This window comes from Narcine bancroftii, chromosome 13 (assembly GCF_036971445.1).
Source record: "Narcine bancroftii isolate sNarBan1 chromosome 13, sNarBan1.hap1, whole genome shotgun sequence".
NCBI lineage: Eukaryota > Metazoa > Chordata > Chondrichthyes > Torpediniformes > Narcinidae > Narcine > Narcine bancroftii.
The window spans coordinates 76,545,045-76,568,329 of NC_091481.1; the positions used below are offsets into that span (position 1 = coordinate 76,545,045).

The 23,285-nt window shown below is 50.7% G+C and overlaps 1 protein-coding gene across 3 annotated transcripts in view; it reads left to right on the forward strand.

Moving 5' to 3' along the window:
* The window catches only part of kptn (kaptin (actin binding protein)), a 35,203-nt gene that overhangs the window by 8,103 nt on the left and 3,815 nt on the right, over positions 1 to 23,285 (forward strand). For all 3 annotated transcript variants that reach the window (XM_069909678.1, XM_069909677.1, XM_069909679.1), the window contains exons 3-11: positions 3,299 to 3,383; positions 4,217 to 4,271; positions 7,997 to 8,072; positions 8,163 to 8,236; positions 10,216 to 10,325; positions 12,134 to 12,235; positions 14,173 to 14,257; positions 15,232 to 15,367; positions 20,676 to 20,885. In XM_069909678.1, the coding sequence (XP_069765779.1) occupies positions 3,299 to 3,383; positions 4,217 to 4,271; positions 7,997 to 8,072; positions 8,163 to 8,236; positions 10,216 to 10,325; positions 12,134 to 12,235; positions 14,173 to 14,257; positions 15,232 to 15,367; positions 20,676 to 20,885 (933 nt within the window). The remainder of the gene's footprint in view (positions 1 to 3,298; positions 3,384 to 4,216; positions 4,272 to 7,996; positions 8,073 to 8,162; positions 8,237 to 10,215; positions 10,326 to 12,133; positions 12,236 to 14,172; positions 14,258 to 15,231; positions 15,368 to 20,675; positions 20,886 to 23,285) is intronic.

The window sequence follows — 23,285 nt, forward strand, 5'->3', positions numbered from 1 at the left end:
TCAGCATGGAGGAGTTGGGCCAAAGGGCCTGTGTGACTCAGTCCCTAAAACCAATGATCCCAGAAGGGATCACCTTCCCTGGAGCATCTTTCCTTCTCTTTTCAAGCTATCCCACAGAACAGGCGGCACGTTTAGCATGACACTGTTACATAGAACATTGTGGCAGAGTAGAGACCCTTCGGCCCTCGATGATCTGCCGACCTATACATTCCCACCAAAAAAAAGTACAAAATCCTTCCTACCCCATAACCCTCTATTTTTATTTCATCCATGTGCCCAATAGAACATCGATGAAAGAATAATAGCGCCAGTGACCCAGGTTCAAATCCTGTACCGTCTGTAAGGAGTTTGCATGTTTTCCCATGTCTGCATGGGTTTCCTCTGGGTGCTGCGGTTTTCTCCCACCCTTCAAAATGTATGGGGGTTGCAGGTTAATCGGTGTAATTGGGCGGCACGGGCTTGTGCGCTGGAAGGACCTGTAACTGTGCTGTATGTCTAAATTAAATGTGGTCTCCTTCACATCAGAGAGCCCAAGCGTGGATAGTTGCTTCATGGAGCACCTGCACTCAGTCCTCAGTAAAGACCTGTTGCTTGCCACTTTGTGCTGCTCCCAGCCCTGGCACTCTGTGGCCTGTGCCAGGACACAGAGGCTCAACACCAGCACCTCGTCTTCCATCTAGACACGTTGCAGCCTTCAGCACTGCATGTCGAGTTCTCTAATGCAAGGTTGCTCGCTGTCTGACTATCTTGACCAGAACTGGCCATTTCTGTTTGCCAACATTTTGGCTCAGTTTCTATGAGTATAGTTGAGTGCTGTGCATGTCCCAGGCCCTTGTTATTAAACCATTTAGACTTCTAACCCCTACGGAACTCTGGAAAAGAATTTCCCTTTGTTTATCGATCCCTCCCCCACCTTTTCCTGAAAATAAATGTTTTTCCCTCTTTTCCACTTCTGACCTGACCTTTATCTCCCAGTTCAGTTCCCCATCCCATTCCTTCGCTGACATGTCTGTCCGTGGTCTCATGCACCGTCCGACTGAGACCACTCGCAAATTGGAGGAACAACATCTCGTCTTCTGTCTGGGCCCCCTCCATTCAAATGGCATTAACATCGACTTCTCTGCTTTCCGTTGGTCAAACCCTTCCTATATTTCCTTCTGTCTCCTTTGTTCTCTCTCTTTCCTTCTGTCTCCTTTCTTAGAGCCAAAAATGCTACTTTTCCCCAATCTATTCTCGCCCTCGCCCTCGCCCTCGCCCTCGCCCTCGCCCTCGCCCTCGCCCTCGCCCTCGCCCTCGCCCTCGCCCTCGCCCTCGCCCTCGCCCTCGCCCTCGCCCTCGCCCTCGCCCTCGCCCTCGCCCTCGCCCTCGCCCTCGCCCTCGCCCTCGCCCTCGCCCTCGCCCTCGCCCTCGCCCTCGCCCTCGCCCTCGCCCTCGCCCTCGCCCTCGCCCTCGCCCTCGCCCTCGCCCTCGCCCTCGCCCTCGCCCTCGCCCTCGCCCTCGCCCTCGCCCTCGCCCTCGCCCTCGCCCTCGCCCTCGCCCTCGCCCTCGCCCTCGCCCTCGCCCTCGCCCTCGCCCTCGCCCTCGCCCTCGCCCTCGCCCTCGCCCTCGCCCTCGCCCTCGCCCTCGCCCTCGCCCTCGCCCTCGCCCTCGCCCTCGCCCTCGCCCTCGCCCTCGCCCTCGCCCTCGCCCTCGCCCTCGCCCTCGCCCTCGCCCTCGCCCTCGCCCTCGCCCTCGCCCTCGCCCTCGCCCTCGCCCTCGCCCTCGCCCTCGCCCTCGCCCTCGCCCTCGCCCTCGCCCTCGCCCTCGCCCTCGCCCTCGCCCTCGCCCTCGCCCTCGCCCTCGCCCTCGCCCTCGCCCTCGCCCTCGCCCTCGCCCTCGCCCTCGCCCTCGCCCTCGCCCTCGCCCTCGCCCTCGCCCTCGCCCTCGCCCTCGCCCTCGCCCTCGCCCTCGCCCTCGCCCTCGCCCTCGCCCTCGCCCTCGCCCTCGCCCTCGCCCTCGCCCTCGCCCTCGCCCTCGCCCTCGCCCTCGCCCTCGCCCTCGCCCTCGCCCTCGCCCTCGCCCTCGCCCTCGCCCTCGCCCTCGCCCTCGCCCTCGCCCTCGCCCTCGCCCTCGCCCTCGCCCTCGCCCTCGCCCTCGCCCTCGCCCTCGCCCTCGCCCTCGCCCTCGCCCTCGCCCTCGCCCTCGCCCTCGCCCTCGCCCTCGCCCTCGCCCTCGCATTTCATGTCAGGCCTCCATGTGGAGGCCAGCTGCAAGGGCGGATTGAAATCCTAAAACTTGCCTTTCAGACAACAGCCCTCCGAGAGGCGCCTCATAGCGCCTTCTGGAGCCAACGGAGGAGGGGCGACTGGTGCCGTAGCACCACCCGTCATAAATGCGCGGCAGAGCAATGGTCGTCTTCCCTACCCATAATCCTCCACACAGCTGGAACCGCTCTGTATTTCCCAGAACAGTTCCAGCTGCATGGGGGGGGATCATGGGTAGGGAAGACGGCCATCGCTCTGCTGTGTTTTGAGCCGCAGAGAGTGGCCCCAAAGGCTGTCACAGCCTGCTCCGGCCACCGCCTCATGGCCCCCGATGGCTCCTGTTGCCCCCGCTACCTGATGGCTCTCTCCCGCCACCCCTGCCTTGAGGTGGTCATGGAGGGAGAAGGGTGATTGGGGAGATGGGTCGTGGGTTGCAGATTATCCTTCCCCGAGAAGGGATGGAATAGGCATTTCGGAGCTGGCGACGGCGCATTCAGAGAGTTAAGTCTTTAGGCGTAAGGGCAGAGAACTCTGCCTTTACAGACTGGTGTTTCCCTGCTTGAAAGTGCCTTTTGTCTCTCTTTCTCTCGCACCATTTCCCTCTGTCTCCTTTCACAGAGCCGAAACAACAACACCTTCCCCCAATCAATTCTCACCTTTCCACATACCCAATTAACACCTTTTGTCTGTTGGTCTGTATTCCTTCCCCTTCTCATTCTTCCCTTTTCCCCAGCCTTTTAACTCGTACCTTGAAGAAGGGCTCAGACCAGAAACTGTTCTCTCTCTTTCCCTCCTAGGGACCCCCCCCCCCCCCCCCCGAGATCTGCTGAGTTCCTCCACCATTTCTGCCTTTTTACGGAAACGTTAACTGTTTCTCTTCCCAGATCCGCTGCCTGACCCTGCTGTGTCTTCCCAGCATTTTCTGAATTTATTTTGGGTTTTTTGAATTTATATCCACTGTTGTGCTGTGGAAAATGCTCCTGATTAAACACTGGTGTGATGCGAATGTTCAGGTTTCGTGTTGATAAATTAACACACTGTGTGTTCCTCTTCAGGACTCTGGCGATAAGGCGAGTCCATTCCTCAACATCTACTGTGACTACGAGCCAGGTTCCGAATATAACCTGGACTCAATAGCACGTGAGTTGCTGTTTTGATGAATTCATTCAAGAATGTTTCATTTGTTCCCAATGCCTCCACAGGCCAACTGGCCTTTGGTTTAATGTCTCACCCAAACAGTGGTACCTTGGATACCGCTGCTGTAAAGCACCTCCTGACTTGAAAGCAAGACTGCAAAATCAAGTCAAGTTGATTGTCATCTGGTCGCACAAGTACATCCAGACGAAACAGCATTCTCCGGTCCTCAGTGCAAAACACGTAGACACATAACCAGACATAACACAGATACAGATAAACAACACATACGCAGGACAAGTATTCGTTGATACAAATAAATAAATAAATTGATTTTATTTCATGAATGATTTCGGCTGGTCAGTGCGAGCAGTTGGTTTGGGCATTCAGCATTCTCATTGCCCATGGGAAGAAGCTGTTCCTCACCCTGGTGGTGCTGGCTGTGATACTCCTGGATCTCTTTCCTGACGGGAGCAGCTGAAAGATGCTGTGCGTGGGGTGGATTTTGCACGAACTCTTCAGGTGACGATCCACGCTGATAGGGCTTGAGGGGGGTTGGGGCGCTCTGATGGCCCTGTGGATTGATCGCCGATCCATTTCTCTGCGGCAACCGTACCGCACTGTTATGAAGCTGGACGGGTTGTATGGAGAGATGGCGCTTATAGTGGGGATAGGGCCAGTTTTTTTGGGTCAAGGTGATGGTTGAGACAGCTGCCTCAGGTAAATTTTCCAGTGCCTCAGGTAAATTTTCCAGTGCCTCAGTTGTGAGCCCACAAGTTTGTTTTGTACTGACAGTACAGTGGGAATTCCAACATTGACCCATGTTGTTGTGCTTGCAGAAAGCTGTCTGAACTTGGAGCTCCAGTTCACGCCATTCCAGCTTTGCCATGTGGAGTGAGTGACCTTCTCTGTATGATATAACGGTGTTTATTTGTGAGCCCGCCTTCCCACCTTGATCGTCCCCCCCCTTGGGTGAAGAGGTGCGCCCCAACTCTGAATCCACTTTCAGGTGGCCAGAATACCCGAACGTAAAGCCACCTAAAATACCCGAATGCGGCTGTCAGGAGGCCACCTGAAAGCGGAGAACCAGTCCCCAAGGAGCACTTACTCAACCCACCTCGGGGAGGTATATTCTCCTCTTCTGAGCACTCCCTCTAGGCACCTGAAAGCATCAGGGAAAAGCGGCTAGCAGCTTTCAGGTGCCTAGCAGGGGGCGGGCTGATGACATTCAGCCAGCGACCCAACTCCCCGACAACCGGCCGGCACGGGACGTCGGGGCTGGGGCGGCCGGCACGGGACGTCGGGGCTGGGGCGGCCGGCACGGGACGTCGGGGCTGGGGCGGCCGGCACGGGACGTCGGGGCTGGGGCGGCCGGCACGGGACGTCGGGGCTGGGGCGGCCGGCACGGGACGTCGGGGCTGGGGCGGCCGGCACGGGACGTCGGGGCTGGGGCGGCCGGCACGGGACGTCGGGGCTGGGGCGGCCGGCACGGGACGTCGGGGCTGGGGCGGCCGGCACGGGACGTCGGGGCTGGAGCGGCAAGCACAGGACGTCAGGGCTGGAGTGGCCGGTGCTAGTCTCACGCCAGCCACTTCATCCCTGTAGTCCCACGACGGCTGCTCCAGCCTCATAGTCCTGTGCCAGGGGGCTGTCAGGCAGCAAGGAGGGAGCTGTCGGCAGCGGGGAGGGGGGCAGTCAGGCAGCAGGGTGGGGAGCTGTCAGACGCTGCCCCTGCCCCAACTTAGAAGCCGGCGTTTGCTCTGCAGCACCTCTCCCCGTGACGGACCTTTCAGATGGCAGAACACCGCCTTCAGAACTGCCACCTGAATGTCCCTTCGTAGACACACGCAGCTGGCTCCGGAGCTGCATTTCTCCTGGCGATTCCACCAATTCATGTTGTCTCTCTCTCTCCCCAAGTCCTTACTATCCAGTAACAATCATCCTGCCTTGATCCCTTTCATTGTGCCACATCAATCTCAAACTAATCCCACCGAACTGCTCTCCCCCCATGATTCTATGTGAATCTGAAATGAATCCCATTTTCCCACCCATGAAAATGGCCCCGTGCTTCCCCTCTAGCCCCACCTTGTCACCATCTAATTTGGGCGCCTGCCTTCATTTTGCGCTCTGGTCTGTGTCGTTGGTTATGTATCTTTATCTTTGCGATGTAGTGGACCCTGTTTTGACCATTGAGTTTCTGCTTCACTCACGGGGTCTTCAGACTTTCGTGATTTACTCCTCTCTCCTCTACTCACCAGCTTGCTTTCTCTCCATAGCTCTGTGAAAATCCCGAACTGAGTAAAACCCTAATTCTTACGGTCAGCCTGCTTTCTTCTCGTAACCCTGTGAAAATCCCGAACTGAGTAAAACCCTAATTCTTACGGTCAGCCTGCTTTCTTCTCGTAACCCTGTGAAAATCCCGAACTGAGTAAAACCCTAATTCTTACTGTCAGCCTGCTTTCTTCTCGTAACCCTGTGAAAATCCCGAACTGAGTAAAACCCTAATTCTTACGGTCAGCCTGCTTTCCTCTCGTAACCCTGTGAAAATCCCGAACTGAGTAAAACCCTAATTCTTACGGTCAGCCTGCTTTCTTCTCGTAACCCTGTACGAGTTCTTAGCCTCACTCTCTCCCTTCTGATCTTGAACGTTGCCACGCACTCGCTTCATAGTTGCTAAGTCAATTACCAACTAGTCCCAAAAATACCCACTCTTCTCTTTGGCTGAATGCGAATCCCACGAGTCTGTTCACTCCCGACAGCCCAATATCAATACAGGTACACAATCCTTTATCCGGAACCCTTGGGGGACAGTGGGTTCTGAATTTTGGATTTTTACGGATTTCGGAATAAAAACCAGCTGCCCCAGATTTAAGCCCACCCGAATTGTGCTGCCGTATCCACCCCCTTCCAGTCGCGTTGGCGTCTCTCTCCCCCTCACCCACCCGAGTCGCGCTGCCGTCTCTTCCCCCTAGCCCACCTGAGTTGCAATGCCGTCTCTCTCCTCCCCAACCCACCTGAGTCGTGCTGCCGTCTCTCTCCCCCCCCGCCCACCCATGTCATGCTGCCGTCTCTCTCCCCCCGACCGAGTCACGCTGCTGTCTCTCTCCCCTCGCCCACCCAAATCGTGCTGCTGTCTCTCCCTTCTCACCCCCCCCGCCCAACCTAGTTGCGCTTCTCTCTCTCTCTCTCTCTCTCTCTCTCTCTCTCTCTCTCTCTCTCTCTCTCTCTCCATTGTACCAGCACCAGGAAAAAAAAAATGCCGGTTTTTGGAGCTTTCTGGATTTTAGATGTCCGGCTAAAGGATTGTATACCTGTACCAAATTAATCCCACCTTCTCATTTCTGTCCCGGTAATTCCTTAAATTACTTGGAGAGCCTGAGGGAAAGCATATCCATGTGTAAAAGTTGAATTTTGTAGACCACATCTATTGTTAAATTTATGGGGTTGACTATGACATGGTGATACTTTAGAAGGGCTGAAATTCACACTAGAATTCTAAGTACATTATCAGTAGCTAAATAAATAAAAAACAAAAACACAATGAAACCCATGTCTTACCACGGGGGTGGTAAGGTCCACAGTTGGTATCTGGGTCACCGGAGGTGCCTGGAGCTCCAATGGGCGGGCAGCTGGGCTTAGGTGAGATTCCGCGTCCAAGGCTTCAGGAGCTCCGATGGGCGGACAGGACCTAGGCATGAGTCCGCGTTCGAGGCGCCGGGAGTCCGTGTTAGAGTCGCCGGGAGCTCCGATGGGTGGACAGGGCCTAGGCATGAGTCCGCGTTTGAGGCGCCGGGAGCTCTGATGGGCGGACAAGGCCTGGGCGTGAGTCCGCGTTCGAGGCGCAGGGAGCTCCGATGGGTGGACAGGGCCTGGGCGTGAGTCTGCATTTGAGGCACTGGGAGCTCTGGTGGGCACGCGGCAGGGACCGAAACGTCAGGAACTCCATCCTGTGGATGGGCAGCCGAGGTGAGAGACTAGGGTCAACTTTTACGCGAGATATATGGAAAATTCCAGATTTTCTGGTCAACAATGGGGTGGGGGGCGGGGGGGGTGGTTGTCGACTTTTAATTGTTAGGTTCTCATCAGTTCGTGAAAACTGAAGCAGCAGAAATCTAACCAGCTGTTGACATGGTTTGGCAAAGCACTCGGCTGAGTTAAAGTGGGGAGGAGGGGTGGCTGGGTGAATAAAGAGGGAGGGGTGGGGAAGGAGAGCTGGAAGCAAGAGCACCCATAAGTTAGAGTAATAACACCTGTCATTCTCCAGCTGGATGGCATTAACATCTGGTTTCTGCTAACTTCCCCCACCCCTTCCCCCTTCCTGCTCTCCTCTCCCCCTTCCCTCTATTCACCTCGACACCCCTCCTTCCCTTGATCGCTGCTGTCCCCTCCCTCCCTTCACCTAATACCTCCAGCCTTTGTGACCACCCCTCCCCCCAACTCTTTTATTCGGACGCCTGCCAACATTTTCCACACCTTGACGAAGGGCCGAAACGCCAGTTCTGTATCTTTATCTTGCCTTATAAAGCATTCCTGTTGACCTGCTGAGTTTCTCCAGCTTTGTGTTTTTACTCATTTCTGCGTGACTGGTCACGTCTCGCTCGCTGTTGTCCCCAATAAAGGGTCCAAGAGAGGGGAGAGCGCGAGACCATCTTCCTGCTTGGCAGCCACGACCTCCAGATGCACTTATACAAAGAGGTAAGTTAAGCTGCCTGCTCCTGCTTCCCAAGTCAAGTTTGAGTTCCCATCAATGACCCAAGTAAGTCTTGCTCTCTCCTCCTTCAACAGAATGAAACGCTGCACCAATTCGAAGAGCATCCAATAGAATTCCTCTTCCCGGAGCTGACAAACCTACCCAGCCAGTAAGAATTCCTCTTCCCGGAGCTGACAAACCTACCCACCCAATAGAATTCCTCTTCCCGGAGCTGACAAACCTACCCAACCCAATAGAATTCCTCTTCCCGGAGCTGACAAACCTACCCAGCCAATAGAATTCCTCTTCCCGGAGCTGACAAACCTACCCAGCCAGTAAGAATTCCTCTTTCCGGAGCTGACAAACATACCCAGCCAGTAAGAATTCCTCTTCCCGGAGCTGACAAACCTACCCAGCCAGTAAGAATTCCTCTTCCTGGAGCTGACAAACCTACCCAGCCAGTAAGAATTCCTCTTCCTGGAGCTGACAAACCTACCCAGCCAGTAAGAATTCCTCTTCCTGGAGCTGACAAACCTACCCAGTCAGTAAGAATTCCTCTTCCTAGAGCTGACAAACCTACCCAGCCAGTAAGAATTTCCCATTTAATCTCCAGAAATAGGAGCAGAATTAGGCCCATCGAGTCTGCTCTGCCATTCTAATCATGAGCTGATCCATCCTCCCACTCCACCCCACTCCCTGGCTTTCTCCCTGTAACCCTTGATGCCCTGAGTAATCAAACACCTTCCAATCTCTACCTCAAATACACCCAACGACCTCCTGTCCACAGCCACTTGTTCCACAGTAAAGACTAAAGAAATTTTTCCATGTCTCGGTTTCAAATTGATGCCCTTTTACCCTGAAGATGTCCCCTCTTGTCCTTGACTCCCTTAGAGGCAGGTCAGGCTTACGGTTGTCCTCACGCCAGACGCCAGTGAGCCCCAAGAGTTTGGCTGACACTCCTATGCACAGTCAATATGCTGTCGCTCAGCTGCCTACCTGCTCTGGGCATGGAGGAGTTCCAGTTTCATAGAAGACGTGGAGAGATTTTCCTGTTGACTCCTCAATCAACATCGCTGAAGGGAATGTTATCAGGTCAATTGGATAAAACAAACTGCTGGAAGAACTCAGTGGGTCATCCATGGAGAGAAATGGACAATAGATGTTTGATTTTAAAGTTAGGCATACGGCACCGTAACAGGCCCTTCTGGCCCAAGCACCCATGCTGCCCAATTACACCCAATTGACCTACAACCCCCCCGGTACGCTCTTGAACAGTGGGAACACCCAGTGGAAACCAGTGCAGTGCTGGATTCGAAGCACTGACACTAAGAGCGTTGCACTAACGGTGCTGCCCTTTTTTGGGTCAAGTCTTCAGGATACTGCCTGACCTGCTGAGTTCCTCCAGCAGTTTGTTTCTTGCACAAGATTGCAGCAGCTTCAGTATATATTGTCTCTCCATTATCAGGCCAATACTGTGTTCCTGTTTGCTGTGGGCAAATTGGCCTCTAATTTTCTTGCATGACGACTGCCCTTCGCAAGTAATCAGTTGGACATAAAATACCTCGAGATGTCCTGAGACGATGAAAGCTGCAAACTTCGGGGATTGCACCTTGAGCTGAATTGCAAAAGGCACTGGAAGTATGGCTATTTTCTATTTTACAACGTAGAATGAGGCTATTTGAGCCACCATACTATCTCATTCAGCACAGCTGTTTTCCTACCGATTTGTCACTGTAAACTACTTTCCCCACATTCCCACTCGCACTGCAGTAGGGACAAGATGTGGGAGAGAATGGGGCACTCCGAGAGGAAACCCACATAGTCACGTAGAACCCGTCAAATCCGCGCAACAGCGAACATCAGGATTGAATCAGCATCCGGCAGCAGCCCCGCCATTTACTCCACCGTGATTTAGCCCAGTATTCCCAGATTAATGTGATCTGATCTCCTCCTTGGAGAAACTGAAACCCCTGTCAAATCCACTGTGCTGGAAGGTTGTGAAAATGTTTAGAATTATTCAGGTCTGCGATCAAGTGCTGAGAATCTGTTCCTTTAACTCCCTGCACGTTGCGCGAGGGGTTCATGGATGCGTTTGATGTGCATTCGCTGATACCTTTGTTGTTAAAGCAGCAGATCTGATTGTTGCAGTGTCCTCTGGCTCGATGTTGTCAACATCCCGGGCTCCACGAGGCGCCTGACTACTTTTGGCTGTCAAAATGGATTTGTGAGAGTTGCCCATGTGGACCAGGAATCCAAAGGTTAGAATCATCACCGTGTGAGTTACGAGAAATGACTGGTCCCCTGTCAGTCCCTCAGCCCCCTACCCTGGAGGATAGCCCTGCCTTCAATCCCCTCCTCCTGGAATTCCGGTCCTGAACCTATTTGGTTTCCCCCTCCCTCTCACTTTAAACCATGCCTCAGAAGCTGTACTTTAATAAAGACCTTGGTCATCTTGAATGAACTAAGGTACACTGGAGTGACTCTGATCAGGCAGTATTTGTAGAGAGAAATGGTCGGCCAACGTTTCGGGTCAGGACCCTCCAGGGCAGGGGTGGCCACACGTTTTTGGTTGTGGGCCACATACAGAAAAATATAAGGAGTCACGGACCAAACAATATTAAACCCGACAGTTTTCAACCAGATCCACTGCAAGAAAAATGGGGTCTTTAGACCAGAAAATTCCTGTGCCCTTTGAAAATGAATTTTCTATCAAAATAATGATACAGCCTCACTGAACAGTCACGGTAGTTTATTGATGCGCTCACACATTCCATTAGGCATTTCTGTATCAGCCACTCTTAAATTTAAATGAATGCAATAAAACTCTCATTCAAAAAGCAGTGCAAAATAAACGGCTGGGGGGAAAATAAGAACAGGAGAAAAGATGAAGAAAGGGACCAGGCCGTCCCCACCATTCCCCCACAACTCTCAGTGAATATAGTTCATGGCCCAAGTGTCCACCTCGATGATCATGATCCAATGTGTAAATCTGTAGATCGGCTATTAAAGTTAACAGACAAGCAAGCGCCCTTCCCCTCGACTTTGGTGGAACAGTATTCATTTTCCCACCGTCTGAAATTTTCACCACTCTCTTGCTATTGTCCGTCTTTTCGGTTCCTCCATGTTTCAACTGAGGTAATTTTTTTTAAAATTGAGGGAAATATCTTCACTGAGTTTAATTAAAAAACACAAATAAATTGAAAGATAAAAAAATTTGTACTTCTCCAATAATACTCAAATAATACATATGAAAATTGTGTGTACTCCTTTCGATCAAACCCCTTTTACAAAAAGGAAAAAAAGAAAGGAAAAAATGTTCACCTCTTTTAACTGAGGTGAATGTTTTCATCAGTGAGTAACATTTCAATGGTCGGACTAGTAGTTGTTCAATATGGCAGCAACATCTAGTGTTGAAACTAAGAAGTGCAATATACATACAGAGCAATTTATTGTTAGAGACCACATTCTAATGGGCCACTAAAAAATGGGCATCAGGCCGCTGTTGGCCCAAAGCTGTAGTTTGGAGATGGAGATGTGGTAAAGGGTCTCGACCCAAAATATAGACCGATCATTTCTACCCGGGAATGCTGGCCAGCCACTGAACCCCTCCAGCTTCTCGTTGTTCAATCAAGATTCCTGTTGGTCAGTTTGGTGTAATCTGTTTCTGCCCAGTTGCCAGTGAACTGCTGTGCCATGCGGAAGAGATGCTGAAGATCATCAAGTGGCTGAATCTTTGCTGGTTTCTCCCTCTCACCTTTCCACCTCTCTCCCACAAACCTATTCCCTCCCCCACTTGAGGCCTCCCCTCTCCCGACTCAAGACCTCCCCTCCCTTTCCCCAGGCTCGAGGTCTCCCCTCCCCCCCCTCCCAGCTCAAGGCCTCCCATCCTCCCCTCCCAGCTATCTCACACACTTGTTCTTCGCCCCCCCCCCCTTCCCTCTCACAAGCCTCCCTCCCTCTCCCTGACCTCACCCACATTGTGTCTTCTCATGCCTGTTCTCGCTGGGTGATCGCCCTGGCCCCGGCCATTTCACTGACTCACTGGTGGTCTCTGTGCTGTGACCAGTTGTTCTGCAGAGTTGGAAGGTTCAGCAGGATGGCCCGATCTCCACCGTGCGACTCTTCCAGTTACCGAGCAACATTCACAGGAGTGGCGGGTCAAGTGCTGGTGAGTGTGTGTCGAGGGTCCCTGTGTTCAGCCTCTTGTGAGTCCCTCCGTCCACTTTTGCTGGGCTCTGAGTGCCCCCACTCCCAGCCTCGCCCCGGGTACGTATGACACAGTTCAAGTACGACTAAGTACAAAATGACAGAGATCCATTGGTATGAAACAGCGGGAAGGAACTTTGAATCTGGGGGTGTGAATCTTCTTCCTGATGGGGGGTGGGGGGTGGTGAAGAGAATTTGGACGTCTTTTAATGTGTTGGCTGCTTTTCCAAGGCAGTGGGAGTTATAGATAGAGGGTGTGGGGAGGTTGTGTATGTGTTTGATGGGCTGAGCCATGTTCATAAATGTGATGGGGGGGGTTGGGGTTATTATACTGACCGCTTGCTATTGGTTAAGGCTGTAGAGATACTCCATCCTACTGGTATAACAGATGGAGATGCCTTCCCACTGGATCAAAAATGAAAAGATCAGGCTTGGTGAATTGAACTTTCTTACTTACGACATACTCTATCACCGTGGAAAATTCAGTGACCCTTAAGGACTATAATCAGGAAACAGAGCAGTTGGAAAGGGAAATAGTAAATATAGAAAAAGAATTAGCAATGAAGGAAGATACAACTAAAAGAAGAGAATTGGCGGATAAAAAAATAAAATATGAAACATTACAAACATATAAGGTGGAGAAGAATATAATGAAGACAAAACAGAAATATTATGAAAATTCAGTGACCCTCCAGACGCCCCTTTCTCGCATGACCTACGCAAGTCTGCAACTAGACAGTTTAAAATATCTTAGCGATGAATTATGTCACCCAGGGATCACTAGATTTTATCATTATGACTAGACTTCAGTCCCTCAATTTGCTGTACTCAAATTCCCATGAAGGGGGATATTGCTCCCCAAGTGTTTCTCGAGATGGGGAGGGTAAAGAAGGAGTTAGGTCAGTGAAAGGGCTAGCAGGCTGCAGACCAGGCAAGGCTAGATCCCGAAGGGAAACCATATCCTTCCTTCCATCAGGAAAAATAACGAGCGGATTAGCATGAAGCAGTTGCACACGCTCGACAAGCGGGTCAGCCTTGCTGGGTCTAATGTGTTTTCTTAACAAAACTTCTCTGGGTTTAGATAGCTAAGTTGGCAAAGATGAAAGGCAGTTTACCGCTTTTGAGACAGATGGCAAACTTTTCCAGTTTAGAAGAATCCCTCATCTGGACAATGTCACTATATGTGGCAAAGACTTAATTGATCACGATCGGAACTTACAAACATTTCTCCAGGTGGCCAAGCATCTGCACTTAACCCTTAACACCGACAAGTGTGTATACCACATTAAATTCCTGGCCATACTAGGCTACTTAGTGAGTAAAAGAGAGATCAGCCCTGACCCAGAGAGGATGAGACCACTCATGGATCTACCCCGATGAGAGCAGCTGAGAGATGCTGTGTGCAAGGTGGAAGAAGTCCTCAATGATTTTGCGCGCCCTCTTCAGACAACGTTCCTGGTAGATCATGTCGATGTTGGTGGGGGGGTGGGGGGGGGGGACTGGTGGTGTGGGGAAGGAGACCTCAGTGATCCTCCCTGCCACTCTTATGGTCTGATCTATGTGTTATAGTGTAATCAATATCAGTATATGTCTTTCTCTATATTCAAATACAGTAAAATCCCTGGTATCTGGCACCTACGGGGATTGTTACATGCCGGATAAGTGAAATTTCTGGTTGCTTGAGTTTGCATGTTGTGTGATTGATGAACTAATGGTGAGGCATGCCAATTTTAAACTCATATTTTTACCTATTTATTTTCTGGGATTATTTTGCCGGTTGCTGGAATTCTGGATAACAGGGGTTTTACTGTACCATAAATTCAGTACGTTTTCTTATATCAATGTCTCCAAATACCACTACATTTGCTCTGTAATGGTGTATTTTCTCTCTCCTCTTAGGTTCTTGCTCAGAATCAGGCCCTGCCTTTAAGGGTAATTACGACCTGTTGGTGACCTCCGCAATCGAACTATCCGTTGTCTACAGGTTAGTTGTAGAGGAAACTTTGCCCCCCCCCCCCCCCCCCCCCACCAGTGTCGTTTCCCCACACCAGCTGTTGCTCCCGTTGTATGATCCATCGTGCCAACTTGTAGCAGGTTCTCTTTGAATATCCGAGTTCACTGCTGCTCAAGGATGTCACGTTTTCATGTTCCATTCCATCCTTTACTCCCAGTGAAGGCGACTGCAAACTTCCTGGATTTTTTTATTGTGATAAAGGCACTGTATAAGTGCACGGAGTTGTTGGTGAATAGATATTGGATGAGCTGCCTGTTTAGAACCTTCCCAACTGTACCTGGATGTACCGTCAGTCAATAGTGGTTCTCAGAGCAGTTCCATCTCCCCATTCATTTGTTTCCTGTAGCCAATGTTCCCACCGCCTTCCCACCATCTTCCCACTGCCCTCCCCACCGCCTTGCCCAAGTGTACTCCTATCTACACACACGGCCAGTTTACAGCCACCAGTTAACCTCTCAATGGACGTGTCTTTGGGTTGTGGGAGAAGCCAGAGCACCCGGGGGAACACGCAAACTCCATACACATTGCCAGAGGTCAGGATCGAACCTGATATCTGCACAACCCTGCATCTCCCTCAGAGGACAAGCAGCAGAGCTGAGAAGTTGCACTGTCAGGGGAAGCTAACTCACAGATGGGACGATATAGGACTGTATGGGCCCTTCGGCCCGCAATGTTGTGCTGACCTGTATAAACCTACTGCCCATCAATCTAACCCTTCCCAACCTCATCCACAACTTTTTTGCATCCTTCTAGTCTCCACCATCTGTGCATTTCTGAAGATGCACCATTTTACGTATAAAATTAAACGTGCTTCTTGACGTGTCCTTTAAACATTTCTCTATTCAGTAAACAGATGTTCTCCAGTGTTGGCCATTGACGTGACCTGGTGTTGCCGTGACTGGCTCTCATGTAAGAGTTTGAGTCGTCTTTCCTTTCTGATCGCAGGATGTGCTGAAGAATGGCCTCGAAGACCAGGTTATTCTTCCAGAGAGTGACCAGTACGATAGTGTCCTTTGTGCTCTGGTGGCTGATGTGGACTTTGATGGAGTAAAGGAAATTCTCCTGGGCACCTATGGACAGGTAATGAGCATAATGCTCTGTATTCCACATCCTCCTTGCTACATTTGGTATAGCCTCTCAATCGACCCCAAATTTCATTGCCCCTCCACTGGCTGTGCCTTCAAGTCTTTTTGGAATATTGTGTTCAGTTCTGGTCACCTCATTACAGGAAGGATGTGGAAGCTGAAGAGAGGGTGCAGAGGAGATTCACCAGGATGTTGCCTGGATTGGAAAATATAAGGCAAGGTCAGCAGAGCTGGGCTTGTCTCTGGAGCATAGAAGGGTGAGAGGTGACTTAATAGAGGTCTACAAGATTATGAGAGGCTAAGATAAGGTGGACGGCCAGCAGCACCTCTTTCCAGGACGGGAGTAGCAAACACCAGAGGACGTCTGCCCAAAATGAAGGGAGGGAAGTTTAGGGAGACATCAGGAGGAAGTTTTTTCCACACAGAGCTGTGGGTGTCTGGAATGCATTGCCAGGCATGGAGGCTGGAACAATAGGGGCATATAAGAGACTCTTAGACAGGCAAGTGGATGAAAGAAAAATAGAAAGATAGTTTAGCTTTTTTTTAAGTATATGGTTTGGACTATAAGGGCAGAATGGCCTGATTTCTGTGTTCTATGGCACAAAATTAAGGCTGAAGGGCCTGTACTGTTCCATGTCCCTGATTCTGAACTCCTGGGACTCCCTCCTTGAAGCTTTCCACCGCTCTTTCATCTCCTGCAAGATCCTCTTTGAGGTCGCAGGCTGCCCCTTTTAAAGCAAGCAAATGTCTTTCTCCTCCAGTGGACGTAACAATGTCATCAGCAGGAGTTTTTCCTGGAATCCTGAGTGAGAAATGTATCCCTTTGTGATTAGATGATCTTGTCACTGTGGTATCACTGTTTGTGGGAGGTGTGTTGAAATATACTGCCATGGTTCCTGTTATAATAGTGGATACAAGGGGAGGTGGTTGGGGATTTAAAACGATTTCAGGAACATCGGTTGTCTTGAAAGGGAGGTGAGCTGTGCTGTAGAAATGCACACTTGGTTGTCTTTTTTAACTTGTACATATCTATCTCTCTGCGTCAAATGTTCTGTTACACTCCTGCAAAGTGTCTTGGGGGGGGGCCAACATTTTAAGGGTGCTATATAAACATATTTGTGGTTTTGTCACACAAAATGCTTGCAAGCCTGCCTGAATTGTCATGCACTGAAATGCAGTGAAAAGCTTTGTTTTGTGTGCTCTTCAGGCAAGTCAACCCAAACTTGACTACAGCAGGTAGAGCAATAATAACAGAAGAGGGCAGTGTGTAGTGTTTCTCTAAGTCCACGTAGTTTCTTGACATCGGAGGGACTGGGAGATCGCTTCGCTCTGTCCGCATCAATGGCTGGGAATCTTCCAGTGGCCAACCATTTCAATTCTGGGCCCCAGCATGCCTGTCCATTGCCTCATACACTGCCAAGCCAAGGCCACTCGTACATTGGAGGAGCCACGCCTCGTATTCTCTCTTGGCTAATGGCATCATGAAGAAAGCCCGTCAGCACTTCGACTTCTTCAGGAAGCTGTGGAAGCTTCATATGACATTGGAAACCCTGGAAAATTTCCGCAGAGGTGTGGTGGAAAGTGTGCGTCTGGTACAAGGACACCAATACCCCCGAGCGTAAAACCCTCCAAAAGGGAGTGGACACAGCTCAAGACATCAAGGAGAAAAAACCTTCTCCACCGTCGAGAGCAAGGAACGCTGCCAGTGGAGAGCAGCAGCGATCATCAAGGATCCTCCAAAAGGGAGTGGACACAGCTCAAGACATCAAGGAGAAAAAACCTTCTCCACCGTCGAGAGCAAGGAACGCTGCCAGTGGAGAGCAGCAGCGATCATCAAGGATCCACCCCACCCAGCACACGCTCTGTTCTCGCTGCTGCCATCGGGAAAGAGGTCTCGGTGCCACAAGACTCGCACCACCAGGTTCAGGAACAGCTGCTCCCCCTCCACCATCAGACAAACTCAATGATAAACTCAATCAGGGACTCATTGAAAGACTCTCTCTTTTGCACTTTATTGATATTTTTTCGCTTGTTTACATGTGTACGTATCTTCTTGAGTACAGCTTTATGGCACTGCAAGTTCTGCCTGGCCCTTAGGAAGAAGAATCTCAGGGTTGTAAGCGATGTCATGTGTGGACTCTGACAATAAATCTGAATTTTAGAAATTAAAGTTTAGCTGTCAGGATCCCAGTACCAGGGGAGGACCAATTGTAGTGAAATTAGTTTATTTTTCGGTGACCGTTTCTGCATATTAAATGTGAGAGTTGGGAGAAAGGAAACTGTTTGACTGTCACACACAAAGTGCCTGTGTATCCCAAGCTTACAGTCACATGTAGCAAAGTGCAGTAGAAAAGTGTTTTTTAAAAAAAAAAAAAATTGCATGCGGTCCAGTTAGTCAACTTGTACAAAACACAAAGGAGGAAAAACCCAACCCCAACCAACCAATTTTCCCTTGCAACCGCTGCAACCGTGTCTGCCTGTCCCGCATCGGACTTGTCAGCCACAAACGAGCCTGCAGCTGACGTGGACATTACCCCTCCATAAATCTTTGTCCGCGAAGCCAAGCCATAGAAAGAAAATCGATACAACAAGAAAATCGGTGCTGAGTTAAAGAGAGAGATCAGTTAGAACAGAACATAATTTTATTGATGTGAGGTTCATTTAGAAGTCTGATGATGGCTGGAAGAAAACTGTTTGAATCTGCTGGTGCGTAATCTCATAGGCGTGAATCTTCCCGATGGGTGGTGCATGGATATTAGAATTATGTTGACCTCCTGCTCTACTGCCTTAGAGCAAACCTTGATTAAATGCAGACCCTTCTATCCGCCCCGAGAGTTCTCATCAGTGATTCTCAGCTGATCCCTCGTAATGCTGATTACAAGCAGGCACTTGTATGTGGTCAGTAAAATTTAAACTTTTAAATTTGGACATACAACACGGTAACTGGCCGTTTTGGCCCATGCGTTCCTACCGCCAAATTTACACTCTCTTCTGCTTCCACATCCTTCCTGTAATGAGGTGACCAGAACTGAACACAATATTCCAAAATATTCTACACTCTCGGTATGTTTCGAGCCGTGGGAGGAAACCGGAACTCCCAGGGAAAACCTACGCAGATACGGGGAGAACGTACAAACTCCTTCCAGGCAGCATGAGATTCGAACCCTGGTCCCAATCGCTGGCGCTGTAAAGGCATTGCACTAACTGCTACACTAACCGTGCCCCCCAAGAGATGGCCCAGCCCGACGCACTACAAATCTTAGTCGGCCTGGGTCAAGGTAACCTGCTGTACCAAATGTCCTAGCGCACTCGATCACTGCTACACCAAGATAAGAAAGGCCTACCGTTCTTAAGAATGGTTACAGGACTTCCTGGAGTCAGCAGATGGGGCGGAGTTCAGGGACTCAGCTGAGAATCTGAAGGATTGCACCAGGGCTGTCACAGACTTTATCAAAGCAGCTGTGGATGTGTGTGCCCCCACCAAATCAGGGTTTTCCCCAACCAGAATCCCTGGATGAACAAAGAAATCTGGAACCTGCTGAGAGCCAGATCACAGGCATTTAAGTCCATGGAAAGCAAGGGGCTCTCCACATCAATACAGAAGGAGCAGGTATGACCTGTTGGAAAGCTATCTCCTGGGTGAAGTGGATGAAAATGGAAACAACAAGGGACACTCGACACCTGTGGCAGGGCCTAAATGCTATAACCTGCTACAAAACCAAAGCCGGTGAAGTAGCAGACGGCAAAGCTTTGTTCCCAGAGGAATTCAATGCCTTCTGCGCCTGACTGAACGACAGTAGCAGCGAAGAACCGCCCCTTTGCACCCCCACCTCCCCTGACAATCCTGTCCATATCTGAGAATGACGTGTGTGGTGCCTTCAGGAGAGAGAATCTGATGGAGTACCTGGCCGAGTATTAAAAATCTGTGCTGACTAACTTACCAATGTATTCGCGGATATATTCAAAGTCTCACTCCGGTAGGTGTGGTACCCACCTGTTTCAAACAAGCGTCAGTCATACCGGTGCCCAAGAAGAGGGCAGTTACCTGCCTTAACGACTCGACCAGTAGCACCTACATCAACAGTGATGAAGTGTTTTGAAAGGCTGGTGTTTGAAGCCTATCAGCTCTTGTCCGAGTGGTCACATGGATCCGTTCCAGTTTGCCTATCGTAGCAACAGGTCACCTCACTGGCCCTACACAAAGGCCTGGAGCACCTGGACAGCAAAGATGCAGACATCAGGATGTTCTTCATCGACTACAGTTCAGCAATTAACACCATCGTCCCCTCAAAACTGATCAGCAAACTCCAAGATCTGGGAGTTAACACCCTACTGTGTAGTTGGATCATGGATTTCCTCACCTCAATCAGTGAAGATTGGTAAGAACATCTCCTCCACAATCTCCATCTGTACCAGATCACCACAGGGTTGTGATGTTAGATCCCTGCTCTACTCACTTTACACCCATGATGTGTGACTCGGTACAAAAAGAAAGGTGATGAGTCGGCATATAGGAAGGAGAGTGAAAACTTGAGTGAATGGTTCACCAACAATAACCAAGGAGCTGATTGTTGACTTCAGGAAGAGAAAGCCAGAGGTGTACAATCCAGTGATCATTGGGGATCAGATGTGGAGAGGGTGAGCATATTTAAGTTCTTGGGAGTCACCATCTCGGAGGATCTTTCCTGGTCTCCACATGCCACGGCATCGTGAAGAAACCCCGTCAGCACCTTCCTCACGAGTTTGTGGGGGTTTGGGGTGACACCAGAAACTCTGACAAATTTCGACGGAGGTGTAGTGGAAAGTATGCTGACTGACTACATCACAGTCTGGTATGGGAATGCCAATACTCCTGAGTGTAAAGCCCTGCAGAAGGTAGTGGGCACAGTCCAGGGCCCTCCCCACCTTTGAAATCATCCACAGGGAACGTTACAGTGGCAATTTCATTTTTCTTCTGTTTTTTTTAGACAAAAAGCACGGTAACGGGCCCTTCTGGCCCATGAGCCGTGCCTCCCAATTACACCAAATTGACCTAAAACCCCTGGTACATTTTGAAGTGTGGGAGGTCACCAGAGGCACAAGGGAAAACCCATACAGACATGGGGAGAACCTACAAACTCTCTACAGGCAGCATGGCATTTGAACCCCAGCCCCAATCGCTGGCACTGTACGGTGTTGTGCGAGCCATTGTGATAACCATGCTGGGTGCAGAAGGGGAGGGGGGATTTCTGCAATATTATGATGTAGTTCCAAAGCCTGGCTGTATATTCTTTTTTTTTTGAGCGGCCTTCTCGTGCCTGCAGGAGCTGCTCTGCTACAAGTCCTGTGTGGGCAGTGTCGTGGACCCGGAGATGATGGAATCGGCCTTGGCCTCCCAACTCCATGGAGAGTTCCGGCTCCTGTGGAGAAGAAGTTTCCAAAGCCCCTTGCTTTCCATGGCCTACATTGACCTGACCTGCGATGGTGTCTGTGAACTTGCAGTTGAGTCCCTGAAGGGCTTGCACATTTTGCAGGTAATGTCTGGGGGTTGGAGGTGCTTTGATGACAACACTGTCTCACTTGTATCTCCATCCTCCCCGTCTCTTCTCTTCCCAAGTGCTCCCATTTGGAACTGGAAAGGACCTGCTGGGGACACTGGACCTTCCCCTCGGTAATGGGTCTGACTAACACACAGCCTCCCTTCCCCCTCACCCCCCCCCCCCACCACATCAGCTCCCTAACTGTACAGCATCCTGCTTGCTTCCTGATAATCAACACCTTAATCCTAAACCCCTCGTCCTTCCAATCCAGCGCTTCCACAATCTCCACTGAGCCTCGTGCTCCAGCCCAATGGTCATCAATCCAGTGCTAGCAGGTTTTCTCGTCTGGAACTCCCTCCACCTCTGGAAGCCCCTCTCCTTGATTTTGGTCAGGTGCAACAACATCAGCAAAACGACAAGGCTGGAGAAACTCAGCAGGTCAAACAGCGTCCTTTATGGAGCAAAGATAAAGATACTTAACCAAGGATTCGGGCTTCAGCTCTTCATCAATTTTCATCAAGGCCTCAGCAAAATGTAGGCAGGCGCAGGCCTAGATGAAGGGGCTCAAGCCCGAAACCTTGGTTCTGTATCTTTATCTTTGCTCCATAAAGGACGCTGTTTGACCTGCTGAGTTTCTCCAGCGCTGTGTTTTTTACTTCAATTGCGGTGTCTGCCGACTTCCCGTGTTTTACTTCTCTCTTCACTTCATCACTTCCCAAGTCCTGGAGCTAAGGCTCCTTGGAGGCACCCGGGATGTTTTTACTGCATTGAAGAGGGTCTATAAATGTGTTTTCGGTAGAATAGAGAGGTTGATTCTCGATGGTTGAATCCCCAACACGAAGACACAAGAACATAAGGAATCGGAGCAGGAATCGGCCACCCGGCCCGTCGATTCTGCTCCACCATTCAACGAGACTGTGGCTGATCTGACGATGGGCTCATCTCCACCTACCTGCCTTACCTCATATCCCTTAATTCCTTGACAATGTTAAAATCTATCCAACCTTGTCTTAAATCTATTTACTGAGGTCACCTCCACTGCTTCAATGGGCAGCGAATTCCACAGATTCACCTCCCCCCCCCACCCCGGGAAAAGCAGATCCTCCTCATCTCCATCCTAAATCTATTCCCCTGGATCTTGAGGCTATGTCCCCTGGTTCTAGACTCTTCCCCCACAATGGAAACAAATTACCTATCTCCATCTTATCTATGCCTTTCATCCTTCCCGCGAGTACAGTCCTGGACGAATCAAGCTCCTCTCATAGGCCAACCCCCTCATCTGGAATCAACCTGGTGAACCTCCTCTGCACCGCCTTCAAAACCAGTCCATCCTTCCTCAAGTAAGGAGACCAGAACCGCACATAGTTCTCCAGATGCGGCCTCACCAGGACCTTGTACAGTTCAGTATAACGTCCCTGCTCCTAATTTCTATCCCTCTGCCAATGAAGGCCAATATTCCATTTGCCTTCTTGATAACCTGCTGTACCTGCCAACCAACCTTTTGCGATTCATGCTCCAGCCCTCCCAAGTCCTTCTACAAGGCAGCACACTGCCATCGCTTGGTTTTTAAATAATACTCCGATATTCTGTGTTGGTGACGTGAGGTGGAGAGGAGGCTCTGTCGGCTTGGAGAAAGGGGTTAGTTCTGGATTTGAAAGCCAGCTGCAATGGATTGGGCACCAAGATCCCAGCTCCTAACCAGGCCTCAAATGGGTTTCGAGTGGCACAGTGGTAAGAGCTGGTAGAGCTGCTACCGCACAGCTCTGTGCTCAAGGTTCAAACCTAGTCGTGGCAGTCAGAGGGAAACGTGCACACCCCTGCAGTGTCTGGGTGCAGTTCACACTTCCTTTTATCTGTACAAGGTGAAGGGAGGAAAGTTTAGGGGAGACATCAAGGTCTTTTTTTTTTTTACACACAGAGTTGAGGGAGCCTGGAATGCCTTGCCAGGGGTGGTGGTGGAGGCTAGAACATTAGGGGCATTTAAGGGGCTCTTAAACAGGCACATGGATGCAAGAACAGTAGAGGGTAACGAGCTCGGTAGGGTTTAATTGTTAATTTAGGGTATATATAGGTCAGCACAACATCATGGGCCGATGGGCCTGTACTGTACTGTAATGTTTCAGGTTCCTCCCTGAAACTGCTGGTTCCCTACAGCGCTCACCAGGCTGCAGTTCCAAATGAGACGAAGGCTTTTTATTTTACCTGGAGTGTTGGAGGCTGAGAGGGAACCTTATGGAAGTGGTGAATGGGGGCTCAATTTTAATATTTAAAAAGAATTTGGACAGGTACATGGATGGGAAAGGTCTGGAGGGCTATGGACTGGGTTTAGGTCAGTGGGACTGGGCAGAATAATAGTTCGGCGTGGACTGGAAGGGCCAAAGGGGCCTGTTTTTC